Here is a 27839-nt window from a genome sequence, read left to right as displayed (position 1 = left end):
TGGACTGAAAATAATCAAAGTATGCCCGATTCTGGACCACCTCCTGGGGTGTTTTTTTCCATTCTGATCGAGGACAGACGTGATAATTTCACTTGAAGATTTATCGCCCTTCCTTCATTCCGAAACGAAACGTGAATACATCTAAATCTTGTCTGCGGCCTATGCCGTCTCGTTTCACGTTCCGTTTCGCGGGGTGACTCATTCACCAAACGAAACGAGCTGCAAAACGAAACGTGCTGTCTCTTAAATCTCCCTATTGTCAAACACCGCCCAGACAGGCGCAATGGCCTAGCGGTTAAGACGTCGGCCTTCCGTGGTGAAGGTTCGGGGTTCGAATCCCAGCCGCGCCCGGTGGGTTTAGGGTGGTGATTTTTCCGATCTCTCAGGTCAACTTACGTGCAGACCTGCTGGGGCCTTATCCCCTTAGGTGTGTACACGCAGGCACAAGACGAAGTGCGCACGGAAAAGATCCTGTAACCCATGTCAGAGTTCGGTGGGTTATAGAACTACGAAACCTCCCAGCACGTATCCCCCGAAAACAGAGTATGGCTGCCTTTATGGCGGGGGTAAACACGTTCAAACACGTTAACCCGCTTGTGCAAAACACTAGTGCACGTGGGAGTTGCAGCCCATGATCGTAGAATATGAATAAGACGCATGGCACCTGACAGAATAGCAAGCATTGAAACCAACATGCCAATTTCATCCTGAAACATACATGAATGTTTATTTAAATGCTTGCTATGCCAACTCTAATATAGCCTGGTAACACATGACGTATTAGAAATATACAGCGCTTATGTCCCTTTGTTTCTGAAATAGTGTTATGGCTACAGTCGTTTGTCTCATTTGGTTACGATTCCAACTCTCTCATATCGTCTGCGTGTTTAATCCAAGAATCCCTCTCTTTTAATACTTGTATGTTAAAAGGAGGGACACGCTGTTCTCTGCTTCAAGTTAAAACGGTATATGATTTTACCTGGTAGAGACTTCTTCCCCTGATGAAGCCCCTGTGTCTGACGTCACAGAGTCCACACGCTCTAAGATCTGTGCCTTGATTGCCTGAACTGTAAGTAAATGAACACATACGTAGAGACAAAACTATGAACACAAGTAAACAAACAAACAAAAAAAGATGTAAAAAAAAAGAACACATCAAATTGAATGACACAGGAAAGAAACGAAGAATCTAGGTATCAAGCAATGAATGAGTAAACAAAGAATCGATAAATATAGGACACAAATGAATTAAACAAAAAGAAGCGCGACAACCATCCCTCCCTTGCGGTGGCCCTTTTCTCTCCCCCCCCCCCCCCCCCCCCCATCTAAAGTCGGGTTTAACCCCGAGAACATGGCCCTAATGGTTTTACCGTGAGGGCGTTAAACATTACTTATCATCATCAAAAAGAAAGAAAGAAAAAAAGAAAGAAAGAAGACAGACAAGGGTAGAAGACAGAAAGAAAGAAAGAAGGAAAGAACAAAACAAAACAAGTCGCGTAAGGCGAAAATACAACATTTAGTCAAGCTGTCGAACTCACAGAATGAAACTAAACGCATTGCATTTTTCACCAAGACCTCGTAGCATCGCCAGTCCACCGCTCGTGGCAATGGCAGTGAAACCGACAAGCCAGAAAAGCGCGGTAGTAGTTGCGCTGAGCAGGATAGCACGCTTTTCTGTATCTCTATTCTTCTTAACTTGCTGGGCTTGTTTTTAATCCAAACATATATCTATATGTTTTTGGAATCAGGAACCGACAAGGAATAAGATGAAATTGTTTTTAAATCGTTTTCGGACATTTTGTGTTCATATTTTTAATTTTCAGAGCTTATTTTTTTTATCCGAATATAACATATTTATATGTTTTTGGAATCAGAAAATGATGAAAAATAAGATGAAATTGTTTTTGGATCGTTTTATGGACAAATAATGTTAATTACATTTTTTAGATTTTTAATGACCAAATTCATCAATAAATATTTAAGCCTCAAAGCTGAAATGCAATACGTACCACAGTCCGGCCTTTGTCGAAGATTGCATGGTCAAAATATCAATCAATTTCATTGAAACATGAGAGTGTGACAGTGCCGCCTCAGCTTTTACAAAAATCCGGATATGACGTCATCAAAGACATATATATCAAAAACATGAAAACAAACATCTGAGGATATCATTCCCAGGAACTCTCATGTGAAGTTTCATGAAGATCGGTCCAGTAGTTTACTCTGAATCGCTCTACACACACACACACACACACACACACACACACACACACACACAGACACACACACAGACACACACCACGACCCTCGTCTCGATTCCCCCTCTATGTGAAAACATTTAGTCAAAACTTAACTAAATGTAAAAAGAAAGTCAGACCGAAAGAATGAAAGAGGTACATTTTTTTGTATCTAAAAATGCATTTTTTTATTAAAATGACTGATTAATATAGCAACTGACTGATCAGCGGATTGGTTGGTGGATTGATAGTTAGATTAATGGACGGATGTATGGGTGGCTGGCTGGCTGGATTGATGGCTGGATGGCTGGATGGGTGGTTTTGCAAACTGATTGCTTGCTTGATTAATGCATTGTTTGCTTGCTTGCTTGATTTATTGATTGCTCTAACGATCAATAATTGAACTGCCTGACAGATTTCACTTCCTGACTCCTACGTCCACACACAAGAACAGCACTCACTCTCAGGGTCGTCGTCGTCATCCTTGTCCTTGTTCTGCGTGAGGTAGGTTTTGAGGAACTGGGCGAAGTCTCCGTTGTGCGACAGGAGCTGCTCGTAGGACCCCATCTCAGAGATCATGCCGTTCGCCATCACCACGATCTCGTCCACCATGGGCAGCCAGTGGACACCGTGCGTCACCAGCACTCGCGTCTGCAACCAAGTGTAGACCTTGACTTAATGAGATACGATACCGATCTACATGCACAGCCTAGCTTGTTTCTCCTCCGTGAACACTCCTCTTGTGCTGCATATGCACGGAGGAAGTGATCAGCAGTCACGTGACATGGGAATGCTGAGAATTAGAACTAAAGGGAAATAATTCAATCATGTTTGATGATTACTATTGGAAGAAACTTTTTAGTGCTATAATATGAAAAAGTCATCGAGACAAACTTTAATCTCGAACCTCATTTGAACTTTCAGAGACACACGGAGAGCTAGGAAGTGGCTGACTGATTGTGGGATGCCACTGTTTGAATTGAGTCGTCTTAATGGCGAACTGCGTTTCGCCTTTGATGGCAGAAATCATGTCACTTTGGAAGTGAGGGTCGAAAAGAGACGTCTCGGTTTGTTTCTAGTGGTGTTGTATTTCATTAAAAGCTACGCTCTTTACCGTGTACGTGTACACAGTTTGACTCACCGTCTCTGATCTCTACAGGCTTTTTTACACGGGAGAAGACTATCCCTTCACTTGGAAATAATTCCTAGAATGAACAGGCTGAGTGCTCTCTGTGTACATTGAACTTAATTATTTTTTTTTTCGGAACAAAACCCATCAGTGGCATTTTAAGAAATGTGACCCTCCACCACGAAATGAGACGCATGTCACCTTTGCATGATTTTCATATTTTTAAATTTTCCTAAAGAGTTTTTTATGCTCTATCCAGTGGTGAAAACCGTTTTAGAAAAGAGCGAAAACTGTAGGTGACCCTCACACTGTTACCAGACACTCCCCGGACTTATATCAAGCCTAGCGCAGAACCGCGCGAGGTGACATGCGACTCATTTCGTGGTGGAGGGTCACGAATGGAATCAAAAACAAACCAAAAACCAGATAGACAACTTACGAAATCATCATACAATGAAATCATCATACAATGAAATCATCATACAATGAAATCATCATACAATGAAATCATCATACAATGAAATCATCATACAATGAAATCACCATCAATGAAATCATCATACAATGAAATCATCATACAATGAAATCATCATACAATGAAATCATCATACAATGAAATCATCATACAACGAAATCATCATACAACGAAATCATCATACAACGAAATCATCATACAATGAAATCATCATACAATGAAATCATCATACAATGAAATCATTATACAATGAAATCATCATACAACGAAATCATCATACAATGAAATCATCATACAATGAAATCATCATACAATGAAATCATCATACAATGAAATCATCATACAACGAAATCATCATACAATGAAATCATCATACAATGAAATCATCATACAATGAAATCATCAAAACGTACAAACTCATCAACGGACAGTGTCAGAGGGAGGTTCAAGGGAAGAGATTGGCGTACCCCATGTAAAATCCTGAGGATATAATATCAGAGATGTTAAGACGAACTGCTGTGTTCACGAGAAGGAGAGTTTGCCTTTAAGCTTGATGGTTTCAACCTTGGCATTAAAGCTTCAAAAGACAGGATGCGCTTCTGGAAGAATAGCACTGAATGATTGTTGATTGTGATATACTCTGCCAGCCGGTAGTATACAAATGAATTTTCTTTTATTTTTTTTTTTAAACAAGCTCATAAGAAAAATACCTATCTCAGTGTTAGGCATTTCTGTAGTGAAACTACAGGGGAAGCTACTGGAAGGGTATCTATCATGTGTTAGACAGTATAAACTCTCAGACCATCGGAAACCATTGCCACGGTAACGTAAGCAACACTGCCGATCTTGTTTCTTGAGTTAGGCTCTTTTTCTTTATGATACAGGAAGACTTGTTTTGAGAATGTGAAGGTATGCAAAAGCTCTTTGTGGGTTGTTATGCAGTTTTGCTGATTGAAAATGTTGCTGTCAGCTCTTTATCTCACGTTTATCCCGTGGTAACAGCTCGAGATACCAAAGAAGGTTTTTTGCGTTTTTCTTAAAACATCAAAAAATGACATAGGCATTTATCTTATGAGCGTGACGAAGAGTAGTTATTAGAACTTATTTTCACATTCTAAAGGCAAAACCCCGATTTTGTCCCGTGAGGGGGTTTAGGGTCGCACTGAGTCAATATCAAAGGGTCCCTCTTCTATCAGTATGTGACGTCACTTCCACGATGTTAATTTGGGATTATGCTAGGTTTTTTTATTTAATTTTTACTTCATTTTTTTGCCTGGCAATTAAGGGGTTAATCAAAATGAAACATTAACAAACAATTCAGGGGAAATGATAACCAATATTGCTTCCTTTATCATTTATACTAACTCGCAAATGATTTTTGCTTTTCCCTAAAGAAAACAAGTATATATATACATGTTTTCCTGCTTTATTATTGGCATGTCCACCATCATGAACATTTGTGTAATGTTGTATGTCTTGGGTCACTTAAAATAAGCTTTTGCTTGAGGTTGTACGCTATTAAATTATATCAACCGTTTCGTGTAAAGTATTTTGATTTTTGGGAGGTTTAAACCAAGAGGAACTCACCTTATTCCTCAGCAGCCCTTTGGGCCCAACCACTTCCTGGAAGATGTGTTTGCCTACATGGGAGTCCACCGCGCTCAGCGGGTCGTCCAGGAGATAGATGTCGGCGTCGTTATACACTGCACGTGCCAAGCTCACTCTCTGCTTCTGTCCGCCGCTCAGGTTGATACCCTGGTCAAAATAAAGCAAAATTAATACATTGAGTCAATAGCAAAATCAATACATTGAGTCAGTGTGTTCGCCTTACGGAATGAATAGGAACGCACTGCATTGTTCAGCCCAAGACTAGTAAATCATAGGATTACCAAACTCACTTTCTGCTTCTGTCCGCCGCTCAGGTTGTTACCCTGGTCAAAATAAAGCATGGATGAAGTCTGAGGAGTCCTCTAAACATGATAATCCAATATAATCCAAAGGAAAATTTTCCTGAATTTGAAGGCACTGCCGTGCTTCATGTGTAAAACCTGATATGTGACCCTCCACCACGAAATGAGTCGCATGTCACCTCGCGGGGTTCTGCGCTAGGCTTTAATATAAGTCAGGGGAGTGTCTGGTAACAGTCTAAGGGTCACCTTAGTCACAGGCTTTCAACTCAAACAGTTTTTGCTCTTTTCTAAAACGGTTTGCACCACTGGATAGAGCATAAAAAACTCTTTAGAAAAATGTAAAAATGTGAAAATCATGTAAAGGTGACATGCGACTCATTCCGTGGTGGAGGGTCACATATCAAGTCAGCGTATTCGACTTCACAAAGTCGAAGCTTTGCGAAGCTTTGGCACTGAATTTTCGGTAAAAAGACTGATAAGTCTTCGCGAAGTCAACTTGAGGCGCAAACAAGGACAGCCTTCGACGATTCGACTCACTATCTCAACATACAAATCCAAACAACTTTTCCTAACTTTAAAAGACACAGTATACATGGCATGATTGTAACCTTTGTTAACATAAACTTATGTTTAAACCAAAGACACAGTTCCATCCATGAATCTACTTCGGCTCACCATCTCAGACCTGGACACGCTTTTTCATGGAATAAAGAACATCTCTTTACTTGGAGGCACACCAAAAGTCAACCTTTTTGTGTTTTCCGTGCAGAATGAGGATGTTTGTAGGAAAAACACTAACTCCTAAGAAAGGCGCTGCATGCGGACTTCAACCATGCCACACAAACGCTCATGACTGGCACTGCATGTACCGGTACTAGTGGTCTTTGATAAAGACGGACAAAGAAATAATATGGAAAAACATGTTGGTGTTTGTTAAAAGAGGCGATCTCTAAAGCTTGTACATTTTTTTAATTTGTACTTTTAATTTCTTATTTTAGTCAAATATTTATATAATGATGCATTTATTACTTTTTTTTCGAATATAATAACTGCAGATAATTCAACCACGACTGTAATTCTCTTTTACCTTTTCTCCAATCTCAGTCATGTCTCCACCGGACAGAATGTCGAGGTCGGTGCGAAGAGCACACGCGTCGATGACCGCTTCGTATTTGTGTCTGTTGTACTCTTTGCCGAACAGAATGTTGTCCCTCAGTGTCGCGTTCTGTATCCACGCTTGCTGCGGAACGTATGCTATCCTGCTCTGTAAAACAGAAATACACAAAACATTAAACAAAATAATAAAAAGAAGCCAAACGAAACGATCTTTTAACAAGGACATTCACACCTATCTAAAATTACAAGGAAATTGCAGGTTTTCGCCCGATTTTCCAGGTCAAATGTTATGTGAAGACCTGCTAGTGCCTTAATTATTCCCTTTCGCGTTGCAAATACAGAACACAAGACCAGATACAATAATTTTATAAAGACGCTGTTGTTCGTGTCAAATGTCGGAGGGTCAAAGAAAAAATGTACAAGGCACATACGAGTTGCTGCACACGAACACAAAAAAGAAGAAATAACAGTCGTCATCATCATCATAATCATCATCGTCATCATCATCGTCATCATCATCATCATCGTCGTCGTCATCGTCATCATCATCGTCACAACCATCGTCATAACCATCATCATCATCATCATCATCGTCACAACCATCATCGTCACCATCATCGTCATCATCATCATCATCACAACCATCGTCACCACCATCGTCATCACCATCACCATCAGCATCACCCCCACCATCACCACCACCACCACCATCATCATCGTCACAACCATCGTCATCATCAACATCATCATCATCATCACTAGCACCAACCTTCACAACAACTCGTCCCTCCACTTTCTCCATCTCTCCCAAAATGGCGGACACCAGGGAAGACTTCCCTGTCCCCACTTGACCCACTACTGCCACCAGTTTGCCGTCGGGGATGTCAAGGTCAATCCTACAACATAAATTATGTATGTATATAAGGGAACCACTGCAGTTGTCTTCTTGTTCTATTTTGTTGTTGTTGTTTGGTTTGATTGTGTGTTTAGGAGAGAGAGAGAGAGAGAGAGAGCAAGCGTGTGTGTGTGTGTGTGTGTGTGTGTGTGTGCGTGTGTGTGTGTGTGCGTGTGTGCAAGGGTGGGTGCGTGTGTGTTTGTGTGTCCAAGTTGAGCTGTTTTAAGTACACAGCTAGTATAATTGTTATACAACTTCTACACCCAGTCACGCACAGCTTTACGTTCAGCATTCAACATCAACGCTCAATTAGCTTACTTTCAGAAAATCAGAACATCTAATAATGAAAATACGCAGCAAATCAAACAAGCGAGGAAGTCTTGCTTACTTTCTCAAGGTTGGTAGAGCAACTTGATTGTCCCAGGTAAATGATCCATGTATAATTGACACAGCAGACGCTAGGGAAGAGCAAACAGAACAGCTTAAGTTTTTCAATCCACATCATAATTATGCACACGTACACAGCTAGCTCTGTACAAAACGTGCTAATCAACTCAACTCAACTCAAATTTTATTGGCTTCAATTTTCATAGAAGAATTTGTCTTGCGCTTGGGAGAAAATAAGAGTATAACATATAAAAACAGCATTCATATCACATTTCATGTATCACACACAGTAATCACTAGTATAAGCCTACAATTATCACATTTGTACCTGTATCATACATGCAAATAAATAGTATCACATTTCCACGTATCACACACAATATATACATTACATAACATACAGCAAGCTTCCATCTCCCGCGCCCCCCCCCCCCCCCCCTCCCACACATACATATCCTCGCACGTGCGTCGACTCCATACAAATGACATCATCAGTCCATTAACTAAAATGCACAATGACTAGTAGTGGGTACATGATACTTAATACGTGCTCAACTAGACCTGCTAACTAAAATAATAACAGAAACAAAAACAAGGACTGGGCACAACATTTACACGTGTGTGACCTACTTACATCAAGTGCCTGTGATCTATAAATAACAATGATTGCGTTTAAAGTAAAACATGAATAATGCCGATGTTTGCTAACAATGAATACATAATAACTAAGATAAGAATGTATGTGCTTTCATAATATGATTATTTTATAAAACACAGTGGGGAAATTTGGAAGAAAAATGGCTAAATGTAAAAGTCAAGAACCAAAGGCCAGTCAGTTACTTTTAAAGCACAATCATTTTTTTGTGTCAATTAAACAGAACACTAAAACGATCCAAAATTACGTTTATCTTATTCTTCATCATTTTCTGATTCCAAAAACATAAAAATATGTTATATTCGGATTAAAAACAAGCTCTGAAAATTAAAGATATAACAATTATGATTAAAATTAAATTTCCGATATCGATTTAAAAACAATTTCATCTTATTCCTTGTCGGTTCCTGATTCCAAAAACATATAGATATATGTTTGGATTAAAAACACGTTCAGAGAGTTAAAAAGAATAGAGATATAGAAAAGCGGGCTATCCTCCTCAGCGCAACCGCTACTGCGCTGTTCTGTATTGTTAATTTAACTGCCTTTGCCACGAGCGGTGGACAGACGATGCTACGAGTGTACGGTCTTGCGGAAAAAATGCAATGCGTTCAGTTTCATTTTGTGAGTTCGATTGAGCTTGACTAAATGTTGTATTTTTGCCTTACGCGACTTGTTTTTCTTCTTTTTGTCGTTATTTTTCTTAAATTTAGTCAATTGCTAAAGAAGGTTACTTCCCTTGGTTTTGGTATGGTTCGAAAAATGTGCCAACAGTTTTAGCTTTTTTGAGAACTGAAAAAAAAAGTGTTTGGGTCGGCTGGAAAAAAAATAGGGTCGGTCGGGTTACCCAAAACCAACATATATTTTTATTTGGCCTTAAATAAATTCTACAAGTAGTCAAGGGGTTGCATGTCAATATACAACCGGTTGTTTTGCAGAAGATCTGGAAAACTATTTGTTTTAACAGGAGGGGAAAACATCGCATACAAGAATCCAGGGAGTGGTGGGAGGGGGAGGCTACTGTACATGCTGTGTGGCGTACCATATTTACTCACCAGCGTCTTTGTTATAATCCACGTTTGTATCATCCAGGTCTTCATTCCTCAGAAAATCTCCCACACGGACCACAGACACTTGAGCCTGTGATATAGAGATAGAGAGATTCCATAAACCTAAAAAAAAAATTAAAAAAAAATAAAAATAAAAAATAAAATAATCTCCGACACGAACTACAGACACGTGAACCTGTGATGTCGAGTCATAGAAATTTCATAAAACTCAACAAAAACAAAGAAAATATAAAACAAACAAAAAACAAATAATCTCCCACACAGACCACAGACACTTGAGCCTGTGATATGGAGATAAGAGAGATTCCATAAACAACAACAAAGAAAAGATCAAACAAAGAAACAAATCGTCGGAAACTCACTGACACGGACTACAGACACTTGAGCCTGTGATATAGACGAAGATAACAAAGTCTCAACAACAAAACGACAAGAACAAGCACGGTAGCAGGTAAGAAAAAAAGCCACAGGTGTTGGGATACACACTACAGACTGAGCCTGTGAAAACATTGTAGGTTGAATACATAAATCTTGACAAACAACAGAAACAACCGGCAACGACCAACGTCTCTGAACATGTACTAAATAAACCCAGCCCAGAGAAATAGAGAGACAAAGACAAAGAGAGAAAGAGAGACAGAGAGAGAAACAGAAACAGAAACAGAGACAGTCACACAGAGAGGGGGAAGACAGACAGACAGACAGACACAGACACACACAGACACACACAGACAGACACACACACACACACAGAGGGGGAAGACAGACAGACAGACAGACAGACAGACAGACAGACAGACAGACGGACAGATACAGACAGAGAGACAGACAGACAGACAGATACACAGACAGACAGACATATACACAGACAGACATATACACAGACAGACACACACACACAGACAGACAGATACACAGACAGACAGACAGACAGACCGATACACAGACAGAGAGACAGACAGATACACAGACAGACAGACATATACACAGACAGACACAGACAGACACACACACACAGACAGATACACACACACAGACAGACAGACAGATACACAGACAGACAGACAGACAGATAGACAGACAGACACACATCAACACACCTGAGCGAGGAAGGAGATGATCATCGGCAGCAGGTTGATGGGGAATCTCAAGATGTTGAACAGGGACAGAGACACGAAGGCCTTCTGAGCGTCCAGGTAGTGACTTTCCGAAGCCAGAACATACGTGGCGAACGTTGCCAGGGTTACCTGAAATGCCAACAGGTAATTAATAACATTAACATCATATTAACATTTGAGAGGTGGTCGCCTGGGATGGTTCGACTTCAGCTCAATGCTCACATATGTGTGCCAGTGAATCAAAGATAGTACAGTTGTATTGTTACCTTGTTGTAGTTCCTCTCAGTTACATTTCTAATAACAGTAGTCACACATGCCCCGGCGATCACCTATTAACAACGACCACCTGTCCATTACGTCCAGCCGACACACACACACACCACACCCACATCCACACCCACACCCACACTCCCGTACCATGAATGGAGCCACAGTCCAGGCGAAAGTGGAGAAGGCGTTGAGATAGGCAGCCTTCGTCAGCACCACCAGTTCCTCGTTTCGTATCTCCGACACCTTGTCTTGGAACGAGGGCTCCCATGCATACAATTTCAACACCTGAATAAACAAAATAAACACAATTGCATTAAATCAGGAAGAGCATATAATTGCTGCTATTAACGAGTATGCTTGCATTGTTGGTAGAATCTCCAAGGCCTACAGCTTTAACACCGAGAATCCACAACAAAAACAAATTGCATTGAGTCAAGAAATGCACTTGATCGCTGCGCTGCTATCATGATCAGGAGAGGCACTTAATTGCTGTTATTAACGAGTGTGCTTGCATAGTTTGCAGAAGCTCCAAGGTGTACAGCTTAAACACCTCAAGTCCACAAAAGAAACAAATTCCATCGAGTCAGGACATGCACTTGGTTGCTACTGAAAACGAGTGTGCTTGCAATGTTGGTAAGAACGTCCAAGGTGTACAGCTTTAACACCTGAAATCCACAAAAGAAACACGTTGCATTGAGTGAGAAAATCCAACTGATTGCTGTTGAGATGTGTCGGTTTCTTCTGGTATGGCTGAAAAAAACCCAGAACTACCACGTCTACCACCAACCACCAACAACGCCTACAACAAGCCCTTACCTTCATGCCGCTCAAAACTGTCACTACCACCACCACTATCATCAACGTCAACGCCACCATCACCGACCACAACATACCTAAAACGACTATCAATCAATCAATGAAGCTTATATCGCGCATATTCCGTGGGTACAGTTCTAGGCGCTCTGCAGTGATGCCGTGTGAGATGAAATTTTATTCGGCCAGTAGATTGCAGCCATGTCGGCGCATATTTACCTTTCACGGCCTTATTCCAAGTCACACGGGTATGGTAGACAATTATTAACTGTGCCTAAGCAATTTTGCCAGGAAAGACTCTTTTGTCAATCGTGGGATCTTTAACGTGCACACCCAATGTAGTATACACGGGGGGTGGTTCGGACACCGAAGAGAGTCTGCACACAAAGTTGACTCTGTGAAATAAATTTCCGCCGAACCTGGGATCGAACTCGCGCTGACAGCGGCCAACTGAATACAAATCCAGCGCGCTACCAACTGAGCTATATCCCCGCCCCGGGACTACAACAAACCCTTACCTTAATACCACTCAAAACTTGGTTCATCAGCTGTTACTGTTCATTCTGGTACAACAGAAAAGCCAACACTGGCACCCCTATCACCACCATCAGCAACATCCATATTTGTCAAGACCACTAAAGACCAGCGTCATAATCATCACCATCATGATCATGATCATGACCATCACCATCACCATCACCATCATGATCAAGCATCACGCACTCACCTTCATGCCGCTCAAAACTTCGTTCATCAGCTTCAGCCTGGCGTCTGTGAGCGTCATCTGCTCCTTCTGGTACTGCCGTAAAACTCACACTGCCACTACCAAGGCCACCATCATCATCGTCATCTTCATCACCATCACCATCATGATCAAGCATCACGCACTCACCTTCATGCCGCTCAAAACTTCGTTCATCAGCTTCAGCCTGGCGTCTGTGAGCGTCATCTGCTCCTTCTGGTACTGCCGTAAAACTCACACTGCCACTACCAAGGCCACCATCATCATCGTCATCGTCATCACCATCACCATCACCATCACCGTCACCGTCACCGTCACCGTCACCGTCACCGTCACCGTCACCGTCACCATCATCATCATCAGCAGCAGCAGCAGCAGCAGCAGCAGCAGCAGCATCTGTTATTTCTGGTACTGCCGTTAAACTCACACTGCGACAGCTATTATCAACGCAAACACTGCCACAACAAACAACTACCAACAACAACTGCAACTACAACAAACCCTTACCTTCATGCCACTCAAAACTTCGTTCATCAGCTTCAGCCTGGCTTCTTTGAAATATATCTGCTCCTTCTGCTGTGGCAGAAAACCCAGCACTGCCACGTCCACCAATGACATCGATAACACAAACCACCACTTCATAATCCGGTACATCTGGCATGTCTAGAAATTTGAGCATCCGTCCTACACACAGAAAACGAAACACTCACCTTCATGCCACTCACAACTTCGTTCATCAGCTTCAGCCTGGCGTCTTTGAGCGTCATCTGCTCCTTCTGGTATTGCACTAAAAACAACACTGTTTCTGTCGAAACCACCATCATCAACATCAACAACGCCACAAACAACAACAAACACTCACCTTCATGCCACTCAAAACCTCGTTCATCAGCTTCAGCCTGTGGTCTTTGAGTGTCATCTGCTCCTTCTGGTACTGCCGCGACTTGAAGGCCAGGAAGGCGTTGAGCGGGATCAGCAGAATCATGATGGCCACGCCGGCAAGGACGGAGGCTCCCAGCTGACCCCACAGCAAGGTCAAGGCCAGGACGATCTGCAGGGGGCAGGACCAGACCATCCACAGGTAGCCAGTCATGTCCTGAAGGCGCTGGCAGTCTACGGACATCAGGTTGACGATTTCCCCCACCGTGGATCCTTTGCGTGCCTCGTTCGTCATGGTCAGAGACTGGGAGGAGGGATTGATTAGAAGGTGAGATTTAGAGAAGGTAAAATGGTTGGTTTTTTTAAATGGAAGAAATGTTGATAATAGATTGGAAAATGTTTTTGAGGTGAGTGTCTTGATTTAGTTGAGAAACGGTGTCTCAAAAACGATGCTGTCTGCTGCCATTGTCGGACACCCAGTCCTTCTGGATGGAAGAAATTGTTGTTGAAATGAGGGGATTTTTGTTTTATTGAAATGGAGAAGATGTTGAACTGGAACAAATGTTGAAATGGCAACTAAATTAGCATTGGCCACAATCAGATGACAACGTTTCGAAAACCTAGAAGTGGCCGCAAACCACTTTTATCTGAGAGATAAGCAAGCATGCAATGTAAACAAAAGTTTTGAAAATGCATTGATTATGTACTTGATAAGTGATTAGAAAAAACCCCAATAATACTGAGAAGAAGAAGAAACACTGATCTAAATCTTCAATGGTTCCATTGACAGAGAAATGCCGTGAGTCTCCAATCATCCATGTGTACACGTGCAACGCACACGCGCCCCTCGGACAATTTTCTCTCACCGAGAGCACAAAAGTCTTTGACTACGCGGATCCGTTTTGTCCGGTGCAAAAATGGCTCTGTTTACAGTTTTTCCCAGAGCATTCTTCCAGTGACCCCACTGTTCCAGACTCTGGAAAGCCAGCGAAAGTCTTCTTCATACCCGAAGGGAAGCCACCTCAAGAGTATTGTACAACTTTCACGGACCTTTTTGTAGACAGCCGAGATGCAGGCGGACTTGATCCTCATTCCCGTAGTCATGCCGATGTGGAACTGCTGGTGGAAGAAAATCGAGCCTGCCACGGCCACCACGAAGAAGGCACAGGCATACACGTAGCCCTTCCATTCTGCCTCGTTTGCCTTGTTGTTCGTGTAGGCAATTAAGACGCTGCAATTTAAAATAACATCAGCCAATTAAATCAGCCTTGTGGTAAATGATACAAGTCTACATGAGGAATGTGTCTTATATGTGACCCTCCACCACGAAATGAGTCGCATGTCACCTCGCGCGGTTCTGCGCTAGGCTTAATATAAGTTCGGGGGGTGCCTGGTAACAGTGTGAGGGTCACCTTAGTCACAGGTTTATAACTCGACAAGTTTTCGCTCTTTTCTAAAACGGTTTTCACCACTGGATAGAGAGCATAACAAACTCTTTAGGAAAATGTAAAAATATGAAAATCATACAAAGGTGACATGCGACTCATTCCGTGGTGGAGGGTCACATATCAGCACACACACACACACACGAAAATGTTTACACAAATAAAACCCATTTTTCAAACAAACACTGCTGAAGCAAAGCAAAATAAATCATAAGAAAATCAAAAATTTCGTATCGCTAACTGTGATGTTATACCATCACCCACACTTATGACATCCATTTCTCATTTTTTGTGTGTTTGTTTGCTTAACGCCCAGCCGACCACGAAGGGCCATATCAGGGCGGTGCTGCTTTGACATTTAACGTACGCCACACACAAGACAGAAGTCGCAGCACAGGCTTCATGTCTCACCCAGTCACATTATTCTGACACCGGACCAACCAGTCCTAGCACTAACCCCATAATGCCAGACGCCAGGCGGAGCAGCCACTAGATTGCCAATTTTAAAGTCTTAGGTATGACCCGGCCGGGGTTCGAACCCACGACCTACCGATCACGGGGCGGACGCCTTACCACTAGGCCAACCGTGCCGGTCATTTCTCATTTACTCACCCCAAGAGTTGGGGATTGACAAACGGAAACCGTCGCGGAGAATGTGCAAAACCAGGACTTCAGTATATCCGGACCAAACATCTTCACCAGAACCTTGAACAATGACGCCTCACCCAAGCCGCCCCTACCCCTTAAGCTCCCCTTCTGTCCCCTCCCCTCCCACAACCCCCTATAACATATTTCTATCATTCATCATTTACTCCAAGAGCTGGGGTTTGAAGAACAGTACTGCAAATCATCGTAAAGCAGCTTGCAAACCCAGGACTTAAGGATGTTCGGAGCCCCCTTCCCCCCTCTCCTCTCAACTAATTTTTGGCATCCATAATTTACTCACTCCAAGAGCTGGGGGTTGACGAACTGCAAACCGTCGTAGAGCAGCTTGCAAAACCAGGCCTTGAGTATGTCCGCACCAAACGTCTTGACCAGAACCTTGAAGAGAGAAGCCTGCGCGACTTTCTTGTTCTTTGCATCGTCCCTGTCATCCGCTTTTTTGGAGATATTGGCGCCGTTGGTAAGGAGCGACGTGGTCTCCCCTACTTCCCCTTCCTGCATGTGTCTTGGATTGGATGGGGAGTGAGAGTAGGAGACGTAATGGTGCATCCGTTCTTCTTGCCTCACGCGCTCTCTGAAAGCAGTACATGGGCGTGTGTTAATGATACACGATACCGATGCATGCACTGCATAGCGGTACATTTCTCCTTCTGATTGGTGTGACGAAGTGGCCGAGACAAACTTCGTTCTAAAAAGTCTGTGTTGGTTGTTGTTGTTTTTGTTTTGTTTTGTGAGACATGCATGAGAAGTGATAGCTAGAATGTTTACGTGACGCCGTAGTTGGCATTATTTGCGTTAGGTCGTCTTCTCGAACTTTCTTTCGCTTTTGACGCCAGGGGGCTTAACTTTGTTTCGCTTTTGACGCCAGGGGGCTTAACTTTGGAAGAGAGGGTCAAGAAGATGTGCCTTGGTTTGTTTCAATCGACGTCCTTCGTCTTTAAATAAGCACACTGAAGCTTCGGTTTCAGGAACCTCTACTTCAGCAAAGCCAACCATGTACAGACAGGGGCATACAACGCACATAACACGCGCGCTCTCTTTCTCTTTCTCTCTCTCTCCCTCTCCCTCTCCCTCTCCCTCTCTCTCTCTCTCTCTCTCTCTCTCTCTCCCTCTCTCTCTCCCCCTCTCCCTCCCTCTCTCTCTCCCTCTCTCTCTCCCTCTCTCTCTCTCTCTCTCTCTCTCCCTCTCTACCTCTCTCTCTCAGGCTTTCTCTTTGTGTTGTCAGTCTACTTGCCTCTCTTTAAAATACACACTCCGTCCCGGGAAACCAATTCGGCCAACCATCTCAAACTAGGCCAGGCTTTTACAGTGGACAAGACCATCCCTCAACTAGGTCACATACCAAACATGAACAGCCTGGGGGCTCTCTGTGCACAGTGGCACTGTTTTTGGTGAATTAATTTTACAAAAGCCAACTTTTCTGGTGTTGCTCCTCTCACCTGTTTTTGTACTTGGCGTTTCTAAGCTCCTTTTCCCAGGCGCTCTGGAACTGAGGGATGATGGTGGATGACTTGTCTCGGGGGTGGAGCTCGAACAAGTCCTCCTCCTTAAGTCCCCTGCGATAGGCCCGCATCACCAACCTGACAAGATAAAATGATAACGGTCACTTTTGATGTTTACATTTTTTACACACAGACGTCTTTCCATACCTCATATATAAGTATGTATATTTGTAAATATACCTGCACACACAAGAAATGATGTTATACTTGTTGGTACATTTACCCCATTTTAAAAGATCGTTTCCTTTTAAAGCCTGTTTTTTTCAGATTGTTGGCAAGTCTTAAAAGCAGGAACTACTGAAGAAACGTTATGCCAAACAAAAAATGTATTGGACTCTCGAGAAACTGTATTCACCAGTTGATCCACCAAAGTTTGAGACTACAGAAAGAAGCCATTACTTCAGCACATCTTAACCCTTGAGGGAACCAAGTGAAACCCTCCTTTTTAGACTTTAACAAAAACTCGCAAAATATGTATAGTGTCAGGTGTAATATGGAAAAGTTTGATACTGATTGCAAATTGTACGGAGACGTTTTTGAGTAAATGGACTGAGTGTAGGGTGTATATTGATTTGATGCTCTCGACTTAGTCAGTTTGTCTTCACGTCAATTTTCTATTAATTTTTTTTAATTATTTTGTTTATGTAGAATGTGTTTATTTGTACCATTTTTTTTCTACATTTCTATGTTACCGACAAGATTGTCCAATGAATGTATGTTGTTTTTTTGAGTACATGTATATACACACTTTTTTTTTAAATCGACTCACCCATTGATCCACCAAAATGTCAGACGACTAGGGAAGGAGGCCATGACTTCAGGGGAGGGTTTCTGCAATGTAACAAGAACTATGGTCAGCAAATCAAGACAAAAGTCACCTTTTACAATGCCGAACGACAGTTAAACACAGAAAGACTCTGGTTAAATTCAACTTTGAACTAAAACCATTTGAAGTTTTGAAGTTTGAAGGTTTGCGAGTCTGAATCTAAATATTAAGATTACCCAGTTACGGCTTCTGTAATGATATATAGTATTACATTAAAACATTGAAATTTCTCCAGCAGCTCAACAAAGGAGTCACCTCACACCTCACCTTATATTTTTCTGATGAGGCCGTTTATCGTAAAACCAAGTATATGACTGAAAAGGCCGTTTATTCCCCTAACTTATTCAGAAAACAGATTGAGTTTACATGACGAAGTGTCGATACAGTGGAACCTACAACACAGACACCCCCCAAAATCAAATTCGCAAAATCAAGGTTCCTGCGATAAAATCAACAAATCAGAACAACTAAATCGAACCATGTTTAGCATGTCATTAGACAGAACAATCACAGCTGCACCCAAAACAGTCAGTTTTGTTCATATACCTTGTCTTTGAATGGTTGTCACAAAATAAAATGCAAATATTGAAACATGTAATTTCTGCATATTGTTATCAAAAATATGAAATGTCACTTTCAAACCAGGTATTCACTGCTTATGGTTATCAACAAATGTAACACTTTTGACATGACATATGTCTGAACTGTCAGAAGATTAACAAATATTTAACACATTCATTCGCTTGCGGCTTCGTAGCAGGCGGTAGAAACTTCCATCAAGGTAAGTTGTCGTAACTAATTATTTGTCTGTGCACTTAAAATACCGTTGGGTCGATATATTTGTGAATGTAACGTTTTTCGTCAATAACAAACGTTCCAACAATATACCTTTCTTGTTTTTTTGATTTTCAAATATTTAACAAAAAAGCCTGCCAATACAACTTACCTCACCAACCAAGTCATAACCGTGTCTGATGAGTCGTTCAGCAAAGCTGTGCATTACCACCTGAACAATTATCAAAGCGTAGTACACGTAGTAGAGAGAGAACCGGAATAACTGTTTGTCGTAATCCTGCACACAGAATTTGATAGTTTTGTTTTTACGGTGGCATACATATTTGTGACGCTATTAGGCTCAAACCTCTCTATTTCAAGCGTTTGTGTGTGTGTGTGTGTGTGTGTGTGTGTGTGTGTGTGTGTGTGTCGTGTTCATGCGTGTGTGTGTGTGTGTGTGCGTGTGTGTTCTGTGTGTGTTTGTGTGTTCTGTGTGTCGTGTTCATGCGTGTTTGTGCGTGTGTGTGCGTGTGTGTGTGCGTGTGTGTGTAGTTCACTCCCTCCTTCCCTCCCTCACCCCCCCCTCTTTGCCAAGACACACACCCAACAACAACACCACACTAAGCCCCCCCCCCTACACACAAAGGTACTCATGTGTGCACAAACAATCCGTGCGCATATACACACAATCACAATATTAAGCATATTCACAATTCAAAGCTCGCACTCTCTCAGTTCACACAAAAACTCAACATGTACAAATAAAAGTTAAGCAAATTAAAAAAGCAATAGGTGTTAAAAAACCCAAATAAGCGTAACCAGCCTTGTGTATGATTTTGGAGTAGAACGGAATAATTCCGGCAAGAACAAGCAACAACGCACAACATTGAAGTAACAGTTTAACCAAAATTGAAGAAGTAGGGCCTAATAGGTGTTAAAAAAATAAACAGAACCTGCCTTTTGTATGATTTTAGAGTAGAACGGAATAATTCCGGCAAGAACAAACAAAAACGCACAACATTGAAGTAACAGTTTAACCAAAATTGAAGAAGTAATAGGTGTTGAAGAAATAAGCAGAACCTGCCTTTTGTATGATTTTGGAGTAGAACGGGATAATCCCGGCAATAAACAGCATCGCCCAGAAAATCCACAGAATGCCAGACGTGATGATTCCTTTCCGACGTTCCCCTTGTACCAGGATGCAAGCCAGCAGCTGCCATTTGTGAAAGGGATGCAACAATTAATGAATCAGTAAAGATAATGGAGTGAAACCGATTCAGCACGAGTTGATTCAAATCAATTGGAAATACAATCAAAACTAAAAAAAAGTATCATGATTTTTCTCTGTTACTGATCATGACACATTGCACGAGTTGATTAAAATCAATTGGAAATACAATTAAAACTAAAAAAAGTATCATGACTTTTCCCTGTTACTGATCATGAGACACATTGCACGAGTTGATTAAAATCAATTGGAAATGCAATCAAAACTAAAAAAAAAAGTATCATGACTTTCCCCTGTTACAGACACATTCATCACACAGGCGTCTGTTGCCCCTGTGTCCTCCTTGCCCTTTTACATGTTTACATCTCTGTCTAAACTGTTTCTGGTTTACACTTTACCTACATGAACCTTCAGTTTATAATACGTACATACGAAAGTGATAATCTTGATGACGCCAGACACATTCCTCTCCTCAGCAACTGTTGCTCTTTCGTCTTCCTTTCTTTCTTTCTTTCTTTCTTTCTTTGGTGTTTAACGTCGTTTTCAACCATTCAAGGTTATATCGTGACGGGGGAAGGGGGGAGATGAGATAGGGGAAAGGGGGGAGATGGGATAGAGCCACTTGTTAATTGTTTCTTGTTCACAAAAGCACTAATAAAAAAATTGCTCCAGGGGCTTGCAACGTAGTACAATATATGACCTTACTGGGAGAATGCAAGTTTCCAGTACAAAGGACGTAACATTTCTTACATACTGCTTGACTAAAATCTTTACAAACATTGACTATATTCTATACAAGAAACACTTAACAAGGGTAAAAGGAGAAACAGAACCTGTTAGTCGCCTCTTACGACATGCTGGTTAGCATCGGGTAAATTTTGTCTCGTCCCAACCAATATGGGACTCCCCCTAACCCGCGGGGGGTTTCGTCTTCCTTACCAATTTAAATTCTACTTAGGTGTATGTAGTGTTGGTGTATGTGACTTGGCCCATGCTTGCACACACGCAAACACCGGCACGGTTGGCCTAGTGGTAAGGCGTCCGCCCCGTGATCGGGAGGTCGTGGTTTCGAACCCCGGCCGGGTCATACCTAAGACTTTAAAATTGGCAATCTAGTGGCTGCTCCGCCTGGCGTCTGGCATTATGGGGTTAGTGCTAGGACTGGTTGGTCCGGTGTCAGAATAATGTGACTGGGTGAGACACGAAGCCTGTGCTGCGACTTCTGTCTTGTGTGTGGCGCACGTTAAATGTCAAAGCAGCACCGCCCTGATATGGCCCTTCGTGGTCGGCTGGGCGTTAAGCAAACAAAACAAGAAGGGCAAAACCCATATGACTCACATGCTTTACATATTTTTCCTACCAAAATACATGTGACCTTGACCCAAGGTCAAGGTCATCCAAGGTCATGCAACACAAAGCTGTTAATTCAAGACATAGGAAGTACAATGGTGCTTATTGGCTCTTTCTACCATGAGATATGGTCACTTTTAGTGGTTCACTACCTTATTTTGGTCACATTTCATAAGGGTCAAAGTGACCTTGACCTTGATCATATGTGACCAAATGTGTCTCATGATGAAAGCATAACATGTGCCCCACATAATTTTTAAGTTTGAAACAGTTATCTTCCATAGTTCAGGGTCAAGGTCACTTCAAAATATGTATACAATCCAACTTTGAAGAGCTCCTGTGACCTTGACCTTGAAGCAAGGTAAACCAAACTGGTATCAAAAGATGGGGCTTACTTTGCCCTATATATCATATATAGGTGAGGTATTGAATCTCAAAAACTTCAGAGAAAATGGGAAAAATGGGAAAAATAGCTGTTTTTTAGGCAACATTTATGGCCCCTGCGACCTTGACCTTGAAGCAAGGTCAAGATGCTATGTATGTTTTTTGGGGCCTTGTCATCATACACCATCTTGCCAAATTTGGTACTGATAGACTGAATAGTGTCCAAGAAATATCCAACGTTAAAGTTTTCCGGACGGACGTCCGGACGGACGGACGGACGGACGTCCGGACGGACGGACGGACGGACGGACGGACGACTCGGGTGAGTACATAGACTCACTTTTGCTTCGCATGTGAGTCAAAAAACAAAAACAAAAAACACACTCAAACACCATACGTTGTCTAAGAACAGAGGTAATGGACAACCGAATTCTGAGTTCCAATCGTGTATTCAGATGTATGCTTCCATGATGTGTCCCGGCTTACAACCAGCATGCAATAGTCAAACAAGGGAGATCATTCCCAACATGTTAGATGCATCGTCTGCATACAGGACACTGCAGTGTACTATAGCATCTCAATCTAAACTCATTCTGATCATCATCGGTCCATGCCGTATCGTCGGCATATCTCTCTGACCGGGTGCATAATTACTGCGCGGAATCTATCAAAATAAGAATACAGAGTTATCTCCCATGTTTTTCGCTAATGTTTCTGAGAATAGACGAACTGAGACGAAAGTGATTGCAGATTGGCCGACTTCGACAGTGATCTCCGTTCTGTTCTTCACAGTTATCAATCAATCAATGACGCTTATATCGCGCATATTCCGTGGGTACAGTTCTAGGCGCTCTGCAGTGATGCCGTGTGAGATGAAATTTTATACGGCCAGTTATGATAAAGACATCGTTCTAAAGGTGAAAACAAGTCGAAATGTTGAGACTGCTGTGGGAAGGAGACCGTGATATTGTTGCGTCATTCCCAACTGGTTACGGAAAAAAGTGTCGTCTGCTTCGCAGCCAAAGTTGATTATCACGTGACACTTTTGCCATATTTAGAGTTGTTTGCACAGTAAATACACCCGCGAAAGATAGCTCGCTTGAAACTGTCTTACATATATCAATTCCTTTGTAATTTAAAAATTACACAACGCCATGAAAAATCATTATCGACGATCGCGAATCTGCTTATATCAATAACACATTACGAAAAGCTCTAAATATGTAAACAATCGATTTCCTCTCCAGAGAAGGAAAACAGAGGCATCTTGTCAGGGATATATGAGACCCGAAGGGAAGTAACTCATTTTACCTGAGTTCAGGATGAGTCTAAACTGTTTCTAGTTTACACGTTATACCTACTAAAGTGGTCATATTGATGTCGCCAGACACATTGAACAATTCAGCATATGTTGCCAATTCGTCTTCTTTGCCACTATAATGCTATCTAGTTGTATTGTTACACCTAAACTGTTTCATGTTTACACTTAACCGATGAAACTTCAGTTCATACTTTATGAAAGTGACTATTTTGATGACATCAGACACATTCATTGTCATCAGCAATTGTTGCCCCTTCGTAGCATGTGCTACTTTAAATGCTCTTGAATTAATTTTAATGTAACATCTCTATCATTATCAAATAAAGTGTCAGTGTATACTTACGAAAGTGACAATCTTGATGACACCAGACACATACATCACATCAGCAAGTGTCACCCCTTCAACTTCATTGTCGCTCTGCATGCTGAGTAGCTCTAAGCCCGCTAGCAGAGCCAGCAGGACGCATCCAAACTGAAAACATAATGCACAGTTATTTTTACCTTAATTTGGGTGCATACGCGCGCGTATACATGCACGTGCGTAAGCACGGACGCATCCGGACACACTCGCCCGCCGCACAGATATATACGCACGTACGCACGCCGGGGTCATGCACGGGGAAACTCCCGAACACACACACACACACGCACACACACACACACAATCATGTACACGCACCCACACAGCAACCCCCCACCCACACAAAGAAAGACACACGCACACAGCAACAGACACATATATAAATAAACCCGCAACCTCCCCCCCCCCCATCCCACCCCCACTCCGCCTACGCCCCATACATACATGTACCACTGCATGATAATACTCAATCAACACTTCCTCCGAAAGCGGCGTATGGCTGCCTAAATGGCGGGGTAAAAACGGTCATACACGTAAAAGCCGTGGGAGTTTCAGCCCATGAACGAACAAACAAACAAACAAACTCAATCAACACATCCACACAATGTTCACAAGTTCTCCACGCTATACCAACCGATTTGAGTGTGTTGAGGAGGTTGACAGGTATGACACTGCCGGGGGGTAATGAGCACAGGTAGGCCAGGTAGAAGGGGAGGGTCAGCCACAGCCAAGCACACGGCACCCACACCAGCAGCGAATTCTGGAAACATTCTGTGAACTGCGGCCAGCTGTTGTCCAGAAGGAGACTTGAATTCTGTAAAAGTATTTGTAAAATAAATTAGCACAAACAAAAACAAAAGCTAGGAATTGAAAATCAATTAACAAGTCGCGTAAGGCGAAATGACTACATTTAGTCAAGCTGTGGAAGTCACAGAATAAAACTGAACGCACTGCATTTTTTCACAATGACCGTAGTCCGCCGCTTGTGCATAATAGTCAGGTCGTCATTTCCCGATTTTGACCTTAACCCCTCAAAAAATACCTCGGAGAATGTTTTGACTGTTTTGAACTCTGTGATGTCTGTAGATTACAGATCCGACGGATGACACTCTGTCATCCTTGGGCATTTTGATGTATTCAAGATGGCGGACAAGATGGATTCCAGACTGCAAACTAGTCGAAACTGCATGCTATAAACTAGCAGAACTGTATTTATTTATGTTTTCCGGGAGATAAAACGGGAGTTAATATGCATAACAACAGTTACATGATTAGCAGACACTATAACCCGAATGGCTGGTCTGTTGAGGGACCGTTAAAACTGGTTAACGGAGCAGGATGATATAGTTAGTTTTAGCAATATATTTTTTCAGTTACAGCTAATGGTTTAAGCTTATATGTGTTGTGGGCTTTGATTACTGTTGCACTTTGCTTGACCTTCATCGCATTCCAAGGTCATATGAATGTCAAATGTTCATTCAAATGATAAAGGATTATACTATTTTTGAAGATAAAATGACGAAATGTCTTCTTAAAACTTGCCATGAATAAAAACGTTCACCAACACTGAAGGTCACACGTTTTCAAGGTCAAACAATTTCAAGGTCATATATTTTAATGTCTGCAAAACCATCACTTAGCACGTGCATCACTACAAAGATCACTGTCAAGAAGACGAAGCTGAGATTGTATGGCAATGTAACAAGAACAGGCGGACTCTCCAAGACCATCTTACAGGGTATGGTGCGCGGAAAGAGAAGATAGAGAAGACAAATGAACAGAGGGACAGATATCATTCTTAATCTTTCTTTCTTTATTTGGTGTTTAACGTCGTTTTCAACCACGAAGGTTACACTGCCGCCAGAGGTGGAGACAGCTTATGAAGCGCTCGTCGTTGAAGTGACCCTACCATCCTGGTGGGTTCCAGAATCAATGAGTGACTTGGTCGGTGAGCAAGCAGATAACAACTTAATCCTGGAAAAGTGGCTGTAATACCCAGAATAACTAAAAGTTATCTTGTGCTATTTAAAAAAAAAAAGATCTAGTCAGGTGAGGAATGTATACATCAGACGAAAGGCCTTGTAAGGTGTCACAGCGCCAAGCGATTGACACCATATACACAGTGTTGTGTCAGTTAGTGACGCCCCGAGGAGGTGTATTAGGCGTCATGTCAAGAGGCTAAACCAGATGTACCATGTCTACAAAAGACCTCTATCTCATAACGTAAAGGTCATGGCGACGAACCAGGGATACTGGTTAGTATGCACTTTACCTCGCCGATGACCACACAGGATGATGTGTAGTTTACCACTCCAGATGACCAGGCGGGATGACCACGCTGGTTTACCACACAAGATGACATGGTCATGCAGTGAGTTTCCAGTTTGAGGGCAGCCACCATCGATCCTTTTTTCAATTGCCGAAATGGTAGCGGATGACTATGCCTGATGACCAATAAATGACCACGCCCGATGATTACGCAGGATGTCATGTAGATTACCAGTACGGGTGACCGGTGAGAATTGCCAGTGCGGATGACCAGTGTGGATGACCTGTGCAGATGACCATGAAGGATGACCAGTGCAGATGACGAGTGCGGATTACCGGTGCGGATGTCCAGTGCAGATGATCATGAAACATGACCAGTACAGTGCGGATGACGAGTGCGGATGATTAGTGCAGATGACCAGTGCAGATTATGGACGATGACTAGTGCAGATGACCAGTACAGATGATCATGAAGGATGACCTGTGCGGATGACCAGTGCAGATGATCATGAAGGATGAATAGTGCGGATGACCGATGCGGATGATCACAAAAGGATGACCAGTGCGGATGACCGCAAATGATGACCAGTGTGGATGACCGATCCAGATGACCAGTGCTGGTGACCGGTGAAGGTGACTGTTGCACATACCCAGTGCGGATGACTACGATGGATGACCAGTGCGGATTTGTGCAATTTCCAAGGAGTAGACATCGACATAAGATGGCACACGCACATTGACCGACTGCGCAACCACAGCATGCTATTGCACATGGTAAATTTCTCCACAGCCACACTTCAAAATTAGCATGACTTCAGTTGGTGTAGGTTCTACTCCAGGCGGTTTTCTGCCCATCCTACAACCACCCAGAGTCAACCGGATCAAGATTTGGAAGATCCCCGTAGAATTGCAATACAGCCCTTTTCAGATGGACGTTCAGCAATGGGCTGATGTGGGCGGTAGTTTTTGATTTATGTGGACTGGTGCTTGGAGGTTCTAGCTAGCCAGGTTTCATATCTCTCACGTGATATGTTTGAGATTTTGCACCTGTACTGTAGCACTCGCTTACAAACTGCGACATTTGCTGAAAGACTTCACCGATTTTCACGCATGGATCTTCTGCAGAGAAATTAAGCACTCCTACGAACACACTGGTTAATGAACAGCTGTCACCAGATGGCATACGCTTCCATCTAAAATAGCTCTATCGTCTGGTAAACAATCAAATCGGAGAAAACTAGTCTCTCACGATGTTCTTTGATCATCTCCCGCCATTTTGTGAGATCAATTTACAAGTTTTATCTTCGACAGTGAAATCTGTGCTTTGGAACACCATACGCACTAATCACAAGTCCACGAATAACACAGGTTTCACATCTTCTCAACCTGGATGTAATTCCATACACACTCATGTGCAAATTGTTTCCATTTAGCAGAATGAAACACGTCAAATGCCTTTGTTTTTTGTCTTGGAAGAGGAGCTCAAGTACGGACACGGACAACACTACAGGCCATACTGTACGTGTCGTCATATTACTCATTACGTTTTCCCGACGTCATGAAGTTATGACGCCATTCTAGCCCTTTTTTCTATGGAATGCCTTTTGTGTCTAAACAAAAAAAAATCAACATTTGCTAATTTTCCTATAATTAATTTTGTCTCAATTTGCCCAAGGATTTAAAGATGTCATCCTGCGGATTTGTAAACTTCAGGAGTTAAACTACCCAAAACCATTAAAACATTTTCCGAGGTATTTTTCAAGGGGTTATTGCCCTGCCGTAAGGACTATAACGGAGTGAAACTGACGAGCCTGTTCAGCGCGGTAGTGGTTTCGCTGTGCTGCATAGCACACTTTTCTGTACCTCTCTTCGTTTTAACTTTCTGAGCGTGTTTTTAATCCAAACATATGTTTTTGGAATCAGGAACCGACAAGGAATAAGATGAAATTGTTTTTAAATAGATTTCGAAATAACATCCGTATCACTTCAGACTGGACAAACAATGCTCCCAAGTTCTCTGG

At 42.3% G+C, this 27839-nt stretch overlaps 2 protein-coding genes across 2 annotated transcripts in view; both read right to left on the bottom strand.

Annotated features, from left to right (window-relative positions):
• The window catches only part of LOC138973091 (multidrug resistance-associated protein 1-like), a 30292-nt gene extending 11092 nt beyond the window's left edge, over positions 1–19200 (bottom strand). Inside the window, exons 1-15 of the mRNA XM_070345752.1 lie at positions 19079–19200; positions 18076–18137; positions 17244–17384; positions 16088–16378; positions 14747–14927; positions 13680–14000; positions 11410–11547; positions 10975–11121; positions 9860–9944; positions 8151–8220; positions 7637–7763; positions 6839–7015; positions 5429–5596; positions 2699–2888; positions 980–1067 (exon numbers count right to left, since the gene is read on the bottom strand). Of these exons, the coding sequence (XP_070201853.1) occupies positions 980–1067; positions 2699–2888; positions 5429–5596; positions 6839–7015; positions 7637–7763; positions 8151–8220; positions 9860–9944; positions 10975–11121; positions 11410–11547; positions 13680–14000; positions 14747–14927; positions 16088–16378; positions 17244–17384; positions 18076–18137; positions 19079–19132 (2240 nt within the window). The 5' untranslated portion in view covers positions 19133–19200. The remainder of the gene's footprint in view (positions 1–979; positions 1068–2698; positions 2889–5428; positions 5597–6838; positions 7016–7636; positions 7764–8150; positions 8221–9859; positions 9945–10974; positions 11122–11409; positions 11548–13679; positions 14001–14746; positions 14928–16087; positions 16379–17243; positions 17385–18075; positions 18138–19078) is intronic.
• Positions 19201–19924: 724 nt separating this feature from the next.
• The window catches only part of LOC138973095 (ATP-binding cassette sub-family C member 3-like), a 9083-nt gene continuing 1168 nt past the window's right edge, over positions 19925–27839 (bottom strand). The window contains exons 2-4 of the mRNA XM_070345755.1: positions 24185–24364; positions 23533–23661; positions 19925–20119 (exon numbers count right to left, since the gene is read on the bottom strand). Of these exons, the coding sequence (XP_070201856.1) occupies positions 19940–20119; positions 23533–23661; positions 24185–24364 (489 nt within the window). The 3' untranslated portion in view covers positions 19925–19939. The remainder of the gene's footprint in view (positions 20120–23532; positions 23662–24184; positions 24365–27839) is intronic.

Source organism: Littorina saxatilis, linkage group LG8 (genome assembly GCF_037325665.1).
Source record: "Littorina saxatilis isolate snail1 linkage group LG8, US_GU_Lsax_2.0, whole genome shotgun sequence".
NCBI classification, from domain to species: Eukaryota; Metazoa; Mollusca; class Gastropoda; order Littorinimorpha; family Littorinidae; genus Littorina; species Littorina saxatilis.
The sequence above is the reverse complement of the archived record's forward strand: the minus strand, read 5'-3'. Positions and strand labels throughout refer to the sequence as shown.